The 9,201-nt window shown below is 43.1% G+C and overlaps 1 protein-coding gene across 3 annotated transcripts in view; it reads left to right on the top strand.

The window, feature by feature from the left end:
- Positions 1-7,571: 7,571 nt before the first annotated feature.
- The window catches only part of AMMECR1 (AMMECR nuclear protein 1), a 108,277-nt gene continuing 106,647 nt past the window's right edge, over positions 7,572-9,201 (top strand). For 2 of the 3 annotated variants that reach the window (XM_032619614.1, XM_032619615.1), the window contains exon 1: positions 7,585-8,076. In XM_032619614.1, the coding sequence (XP_032475505.1) occupies positions 7,604-8,076 (473 nt within the window). In that variant the 5' untranslated portion in view covers positions 7,585-7,603. Of the gene's footprint in view, positions 8,077-9,201 lie in introns of all 3 variants that reach the window. The other variant, XM_032619613.1, reaches the window with a different exon arrangement.

Here is a 9,201-nt window from a genome sequence, read left to right as displayed (position 1 = left end):
GCCCGTGAGCCATGGCCGCTGAGCCTGCACGTCCAGAGCCCGTGCTCCGCAACACGAGAGGCCACAGCAGTGAGAGGCCCACGTACCGCAAAAAAAAAAAAAAAAAAAAAAATCAACAAACTAGAAATAGGAGGGAACTTCCTCTATGTAATAAAGGGCATCTATGAAAAACCCACAGCTAACATCATACTTAATGGTGAAAGACTGAAAGCTTTCCCCCTAAGATCAGGAACAAGACAGGGATGTCTTCTCTTGCCAGTTTTATTCAACATTGTACTGGAGATTTTAGCCAAAGCAATTAGACAAGAAAAAGAAATAAAAGGCATCTAGATTGGAAAGGAAGAAGTAAAAATATCTATTTGCAGATGACATGATCTTGTATACAGAAAATACTAAGAAATCCAAGAAAAATTATTAGAACTAATAAACAGTTCAGCTGGGTTGTAGGAGTAAAGATCAATATATAAAAATCAGTTATGTTTCTGTGTAATGTACAATCCCCAAACTGAAATTAATAAAACAATTCCATCTACAATAACTTCAAAAAGAATAAAATATTTAGAAATAAATTTAACAATAGAAGTGCAAAATATACTCTGAAAACTACAAAACATTGTTGAAGGAAATTAAAGTAGACCTTAATAAATGGAGAGAAATCCCATGTTCATGGATCGGAAAACTAAATATTGTTAAGATGTCAATGCACCTCAAAGCGATCTACATTCAATGCAACCCCTATCAAAATCCCAACCAGCTTCTTTTCGGAAATTGATAAGATGATCATGAAACTAATATTGAAATGCAAGCATCCCAGAAGAGCCAAACTTATCTTGAAAAAGAAGAACATATTTAGAGGATTCACACTTCCCATTTTCAAAACTTGCTACAAAGCTACAGTAATCAAGACAGTGTAGTGCTGACCCAAGGGCAGACATATAGTTCAACGGAATAGAACTGAAGGTCCAGAAATAAACCCCTATGTAATTTTTGATTGGTTCTTGACAAGAGTGCTAAGACATTTCAATGGGGAACAAAGAGTGTTTTCAACAAATATTGGCTGGGATGACTGGATACCCATATGCAAAAGAATTAACTTGGACTCCTTCCTCACACTGTATATAAAAATTAACTCATAATGGATCAAAGATGAACTGTAAGAGCTAAAACTATGGAACTCTTAAAAGTAAACACAGGTGTGAATCTTCATGACCTTGTATTTGGCAATGGTTTCTTAGGTATAGTATCAAAAGTACAAGCAACAAATAAATTGGACACCATTTAAAAAGTGAAAAGACAACCCACAGAATGGAGGAAAATGTTTGAAAATGATATATCCTGGTATCATGAATATATAAAGAATTCTCGCAACCTAATCATAAGAAGACAAATAACTCAGTTTAAAAATGGGTAAAGGATTTGAATAAACATTTCTCCAAAAAAGATATACACATAGGTGATAAGCACATGTTAGTCATTAGAGAAACGCAAATCAAAACTACAATGAAATACTATGTCACACCCATTAGGATGGCTACAATAATACTTCTTTTAAAGATAAAAACAAGTGTTGGGAAGAATGTGGAAAAATTGGAACCCTCATACACTGCAGATGGAATTCGAAAATGGTGCAGCTAGTTTGAAAAAGAGTCTGGCAGTTCCTCAAAAGGTTAAATATGGAGTTACCATGTAACCCATTACATATAGCATATAATGTACATAAGGTACATGAATGTTCATTGCAGCATTATTCATAATAACCAAAAAGTGGAAACAACCCAAATGCCAATCAATTGATGAATGGATAAACTGTAGTACAGCCATATAATGGAATATTAGTCTGCCAGAAGAATGAAGAAATAAGAATGAAGTACTGATAGATGCTACAACATGGAGAAACCTTGAAAATATGATGCTAAGTGAAATAAGGCAGACACAAAATGGCAAACATTGTATTATTCCATTTATATGAAATGTCCAGAATAGGCAAATCTATAGAAACAAAAAGTAGGTTATTGGTTGCCAGGGGCTGGTAGGGGGGCAGGTCGATGGGAGGGAATGGAGAGTGACTGCTAATGGGTATGGAGCTTCTTTTTGGGATTATGAAAGTGTTCCGAAATTATGTTGCTGATCGCACAACTCCGTGAATATATGAAAAACCATTGAATTTAAATGGGTGGATTGCATGCTTTGAGAATTATATCTCAAAATAAAAAAAGAAAGAAAGAATCAGAGGTGTTTGGGGAACTCATAGATCAGGGTGTAGCATGGGAAATTTCAAGCCCCTTAGAAAAGCCGCAAGCCACCATGAAGCATCTGCAGTAGAAATGGCAGCATGGGGGGTTCTTTAGAGAGAAGCCTGTCAAGTGGCATGGAAGAAATCCAGAATTCCTTGTGGGGACCTGTGGAGGATGCAGAAGGCAGCTGAGAATTAAGAGGCAGCATAGTTGCCAGGCAGTTGCTGTGGCATTAGGGAACAGCCCTAAAGTCAGGGGCTGGATGGAGGATATGGCTGAAGTTTAGAGGGCTAGCAGACCACTGGGAGCTGAGGTAGGAATCCTGGGCAGTAGTATATAAGGAGAGAGAGATGTGCTTCCTGACCCAGTCATTGTGCAAGGTGCATAGTGAGAGAATAAGCCATAAATTATGGACATTTATTTTTTTATGTTGGGGGTAGGAGTTTATTAATCTACTTATTTATTTTTGCTGTGTTGGGTCTTCGTTTCTGTGCGAGGGCTTTCTCTAGTTGCGGTGAGCGGGGGCCGCTCTTCATCGTGGTGCGTGGGCCTCTCGCTGTCGTGGCCTCTCTTGTTGAGGAGCACAGGCTCCAGACGCGCAGGCTCAGTAATTGTGGCTCACGGGCCGAGTTGCTCCGTGCCATGTGGGGTCTTCCTGGACCAGGGCTCGAACCTGTGTCCTCTGCATTAGCAGGCAGATTCTCAACCACTGCGCCACCAGGGAAGCCCAATTATGGATATTTACAAAGTGAGTAGGGTGAGGCAAAATGAGCTAAACTTCAGCTAGGATCCAGCAGAGATTATGGGACTCACTCACTGCCATGAGTGTGTTTGAAGTGTAAATCAAATGCTTGCACAAAAGAGACTTTTAATTCAGAACACATTTTTATAGTCTAATTGACAACCTTAATCTGTCCAACCTGTGCCCAACCTGTGCCTCCAGGCAACTGGAATAGGTGCTCCAGAACACGATGAGATTAGTTATAGGAAAACAACTATATGTTCATAATTAAATGTGGAGGTGGGGCACACTTGCGGTATATACATTTTCTCACCCCATTAAATGCATAGAGGATAGTAGATGAAGTCTTTAAAGAAAAGAGAAAAGAGGGAAATAGTCAAGTAAGGTTTCTCCAAGCTATAGTAGACACCGCGTTTTGGTTGCTCACAACTCCCCTAACTGCCCAAGATAACACTCGCTTTGATCATCTTCTCCCTAAAAAGCTTTCCTTTCCAATCCACGGTTAGCTAGCTTTGTTAATACTTCCACATTCAGTATAGATATTCGCATACCTAAATCTTATTAAAGAGCTCATATAACTTTGTCTCAAGGAAATAGGTAGCAAAACAACATTCAATTAGCTTGCATTCCAGTTGACAATAGAAGATATAAATGAAACAACTATTTAGAAAACAGTCAAAAGTAGACCATGGTCCTTCGTCTCATTAATGTGTTCATTAAAAACAGGTTTCAGGAGGGAAGGAGCTGATTTGTAATCAAGAAAACAAAAGCTGATTTATCCATTTGAATTGAAAAGTAGGTAAAGAATTTCAGTATTTATTCATATATTCATTCAAGTATAAAAGGGAACTGATCACCACCTCCGCCACCAGAACCATGTGTCATATGTGTACAAGGTTAGATCAAAGTGGTAGCTAATAATATTACATTCTGCAGTTGTTCAAGGATGACAGTTGAGAAAGTTTGATGACAGAGGATAAAAATAACACTTGTTTGGGCATAAATGGAAGTTTTTTTCATTGAACTATGTGAATGTTCCTCTTCTCACCCACACTGCCAGAAACCTAAGAAAATAACTTTGCAACATAAAAGTGTTCACTACTCATCGAATTACGATTATTCTCTTTTTCTGAAATGAAAAATAACTATATTGTGAGCATGAGAATAAATTGAGGTAATGATAAAATAATCAGGATCTATTGGGTGTAATTCAATTCCCAGTTTTACCACATAGTAAATAATGTGCGTTAGCTTTTCACAGTTGTATAACAAAACATTTGACAAGAGTTACTTAACGGCAATTTAGAGGCAGATGCAGAAGCAGAAATGCTTACAGTTTGAATGTGCTTTGTCGACAAAGAGACTATGGCCTATTTACTTTTTTTTTATTTAAAAGAAACGTGGAATCTTTAGCTCCCAGCTTGACAGTCAGTTACAAAAAGCAGAAGGCACCTTAACGTTTCCTCTGGAGGATATTATCACTCCAGTATCAGCGGCAGGTAGAAACACATTTGCTTTATCATACTTTGACCTTTACACTTCAAGTCAAGAGAACCCTGAACAAGGTCAGTTTCCCCATCCAGTGTGCACTTTGCTGAGATGTAAAAAAAAGTTTTTTTCCCACAGAATTTGATCTGTGGATTTTATTTATGTTTGAATGAAATATGTTTATTTCTATGGTGGTGACTTTGCAAGAAAACAAGACCAGGAGAGGTATTTCCTCAAAGGCTAAAAGGAGGCATTACTACCACCACCACTGCTTGCCAAGGGATTTGCAAAGCATCTTGAGGCTCAAGGTTAGTATGGGAGACGAGCCAGGCTCAGAAGAAGTTAGCACAGAGAAAAAAGTTAGAGTGTTTTTCCCCCTTTTAGCCAGCCAATTCAACAAAGTACTTCAGATAGTAATGCTTAGTGGTCAAATAATGATGTCTTTTCTGCAATGATCATGTTTGGGTTTGTCTATTTCCTTTATGCTTGTGAGGTTTGTAATTGGAATTTTAAATCCTTGGGGGAAAAGCTATTTTTGTAATTCAACTGGGATGTCCTTGTCTTAGGGTTTCCCATTGCTTCAGTCCCCTAGCCTGGTACTAGAGCCATGATAGTGTTTTGTCTTTTAGATGAAATGCAGAACTAAGGACATGACTACTGGTGCTTATTAAAGATTCCTTGCTATTTTCACAAGAGTAGGGGCGTTAGACTCTTGTCTACTGGCCAACTTCTAAATCGGGAGATTACGTTCTGCTTTCCTGAATTCCCCTAGCAGAAGCAGCCATCCATGGTATCCTACTTTGCTTCCTGTGCTAAACTGTTGTGTGATGTCATTAAATGGCACTGCTTTTCTACTCTAGAAGTGACCACTTCTTAGTGGAGTGGTTAATAAATTGGTACCTATTGTCTGATATTGTATTTGACCTAGTTTCAAACAAATTAAAAGGTAGGCTCTGACAGTTAAGGATAAAGTACAAAACAAAACAAAACAAAACAAAACACCCTAACAGTGTACCGGTTGTCGTGGAGCATTTTTAAAAAAACAGTATGCCTTCTCTTCTGCAACACAGACAAACAAATTAATGCATTTTTCAAAACTACACTAGTGGTTGACAATAAGTTGTTATTTTGCCTCAAACAGGACGATAGTTCTAACAGGGATGATGAAGTTTGAGAGGATGTGATCACATATCACAAACTAGTTAAACCATCTCTTTTGTCTTCGGGTTGTATCTAACCATCCTAGACAATTGATCTGTCTATTTCATAAAATCTCTCTTTAAGGAGAGTCTTCATCTTTCCTTGGTAACATATTTCAGTGTTTCTCAATCTTTCCATAAAAACTAAGTTCTTATTTTTGTTTAACCTCTGTTCCACCTGCTGTAGCTTAATGCCACCATCTTTTATCCATCTCTAGCTTTCTATCATACACTGGTATTGAGAGGCAGTGTAGCACAACGGCATGGTTTTTGGAGTCAGACATGCCTGCGTTCAAATCCTGACTCCATCACCTTCTAGGTGTGTGATGTTGGGCAAGTTACTACTGAGGTTCAATTTCCTCATCTGTAAATGAGCAACTTCAGAGGGTTACTGTGAGGATCAAATGACATAACATATTATTTGAAGGGTTATGGGGTAGGATGAGGCATGGTACTCAGAACCCAAAAAGTGCTCAATAACTAGTAGCTATTTATCTGATTAGGTACACAGATCTGACTTAATTCATAAACTCTTTGAGAGTGGGAAGTGTACTTCCTGGATTTTAACATAAGTACAGTGTCATGCACGTACTATGGCACAGAGGCTCAATATTTGTTGAATGAATAAACTTATTTTTCCCCCAAGTGGAATGAACAGCCCTCACCTATTTGCAAGATCCCATGCATTTTAGCTCAAAGGTGACAAATCTGATCAATCCTCTAGATTGTCTAGATGTTTTGGCATGGCGTGGACACGAGGCAAAAAAACTTACCCTTTCCGTTTCTATCAGGTTAATTTCTATGAATTTTTACATTTGATGATTGTCTCGGGTGCCCAGAATGGGACTGACTCAATCATCTACCTCATCCATCCAAGCATTCTTTGAGAAATTTTTAAAATGAATACTAACGACTATCTAATTATATGCCTAAACAAAATCTTTCAACTGTGACTAAGTATACTACCTGCCCTATTTACCTGTAAGATCTATGCTGACTACAGATATATTTCTAATTTGCTTTGTTTCCAAGCCAGCCCCTTCTCCCAATTACCCACCGCCGCAAGTTCCAGAGCACAATTAACATCTGTGAACCAGTGAGGTGTTGGTTAGGACTTTATTTTTTGCTTTTAAACGTCTTCACGGGGCTAGGAGGGGAAGTTGAGGAACAAACAGAGGATATATAGATTCAATCGGGCTGCAATATTTGTTGATAAGGAATAGAAAGGGTATTGCTCTTTTACCATAATCTTGGAAAACTTTTGGTGCGTGCTCAGATTGAGCCACTGCCGTGTGGCCATTTCCCCGACTGATTTGTACAGACTTTAGAGGGGCGATCTCAGGTGTGGAGCTCTGAGCACCTGCTTGCTCACACTCTGGCAGTTCAGAACCCAGCGTATTTGAGGCCGGTGGCTCAGGTTCCACGTAACTCAGCTCAAGTGTCACTAACACTATGTGCAGCGCCCGTCATCGAGCTGGGCTTTGAGACTTGGACACTTACTTCGGACTTTCTTCTTTCTCCCCACTCCCCTCCCACTAGTTTCCCTTTCCCTCCTCTGACCCGGGGCGTGCCCACCTCTTCCCTTTGCTCCCACTCTCCGCTTTCTTCTTTCCTGCTCCTTCCTTCCTACTAGGCTTCGCGTCTTTCATCCTCCGAGAGCCGCGGGGAGGGAGGCTGAGGCTCGGCTCGGAGGAGGAGGCGCGAGGCCGGCGGGACAGGCGCGAGGTGCCGAGCCGCGAAAGCGCGGGGCGCGCGCCGGGGCGGGGGCGCGCGAGGGCTGACCGCGTGGCCGGGCGTCCGGGTCAGGTAGCGGCGCGCGCGCGCGTGGCCTACGAGCCCCAGGCGCGCCCCCGGCGGCCGGGGCCGCAGCGTGCTCGCCCCCGCCGCCAGCTCGCCTCACTCATGGGTCGGAAGCGCTGCGTGGGGGAGAGTGTTCCAAGATGGCGGCGGGTTGCTGCGGGGTGAAGAAGCAGAAACTGTCCAGTTCGCCCCCCTCTGGCTCGGGTGGCGGTGGTGGCGCCTCCTCCTCCTCCCACTGCAGCGGAGAGAGCCAGTGCCGAGCCGGGGAGCTGGGACTAGGAGGCGCCGGTACGCGGCTCAACGGTCTAGGAGGTCTAGCCGGAGGAGGTAGCGGCAGCGGCTGTACCCTCTCTCCCCCCCAGGGCTGCGGCGGCGGCGGCGGGGGAATCTCCCTGTCGCCCCCTCCGAGCTGCGGAGTGGGCACCCTACTTTCTCTCCCGGCCGCCGCCACCTCACCCTCGCCCTCCTTGCCGTCCGCCGCCTCGTCCTCATCGCCCAGCTCCCGGAAGATGGTGGTGTCAGCGGAGATGTGCTGCTTTTGCTTCGATGTGCTCTACTGTCACCTGTACGGATACCAGCAGCCCCGGACCCCCCGGTTCACCAACGAGCCCTAGTGAGTACCGTGCCCACCGCCGCCCTCTCCCTTGCGCTCGGGATGGGGCTCAGAGTTGAGGCAAAGTACGAGTCAGCCTCCCCGCCGGCCGCTGCCCCTGCCCCTCTCGCTGCCCCGGGTCCCCGGAGCCGCTCGCTCTGAGTAAGGGCACCCCGCGCTTTCTGCCCTCAGAGGCAAGCGCCTCACACTTGGAGCGGGGTGCTGCTGCGAGAGATGGCGCGCTGGTTCCCAGAGGTGTTCACTTTCTCTTTGAGATAACTTCGAGGAGTTTTGACCCTCTCCTCTCCTTCGCCACCCTGCGTCTCGTTCGCCCGGGTTTGGGAGCTCTGGTTCCCTCACGATGTTGACTTCTCCTGGCTTGGGTTTCCTTGACCCCCTGTGAAAGCCCCGCCGGTATTCCCGCCCCGCGTACCTTGCACATGGAGAGTTACTCTTCCATTGCAGCGTGAAAAATAGCAACTACCCAACTTCTGTTCTGCTAGTGATGGAACTTAGCTCCGGAGCCAATGAAGTTTACCCATCTTTTTCTTTCGGGTTTCCTCGTGTCCTGAGGAGGGAGGAGGTTTTTTCAAAATACATTTTCCCTTAGTACCTATTTTTATCCGAACATACCCATTAAAATGTGTTTCTAGTGAAGCGCACCGCCGGCTCTCTCACATTTAAAGAGTGAGACTTTTTTTTTTTTTTTTTCATTTCACCGTCTGGGTAATAGCTCATTCAAAGAGAGCTGTCCCCATAGAGCCACTGTCAGTTTGTACATTAAGCGTACGTTCGCTTTTGTGTCGATTTCACTTTTAAGAAACCCATGTTAGGCTCGACAATTCGAGAAATAGTTGAACAGTAAGTGTGTAGGAATTTTTACGGTTTCCTTCGGTTTTGTACTTTTAGTTATTTTACCCTTCAAGTGTGTGGGTGAAATTATTTAAAATAACACGGTTACAGCTAAAAGCCAGGTTAATTCTAGTCCCTGTCCACTTGGATGTGTGGGAGATGGGGCATATGTTGTTTTTTTTAATGTGTAAACTGAGTATAAACTGACTTTTTGAGTTAAATGCTAGACAGAATGTAAAGCCCAAGGAAGGACAGAATGACAAAGAGGGTGATTGTTTTTATTATGAGTACTTA

The sequence above is a fragment of the Phocoena sinus genome, chromosome X (genome assembly GCF_008692025.1).
Source record: "Phocoena sinus isolate mPhoSin1 chromosome X, mPhoSin1.pri, whole genome shotgun sequence".
In the NCBI taxonomy this organism is placed as follows: Eukaryota; Metazoa; Chordata; class Mammalia; order Artiodactyla; family Phocoenidae; genus Phocoena; species Phocoena sinus.
Note: the sequence above shows the minus strand (reverse complement) of the source record. Positions and strands in the feature narration are given on the sequence as shown.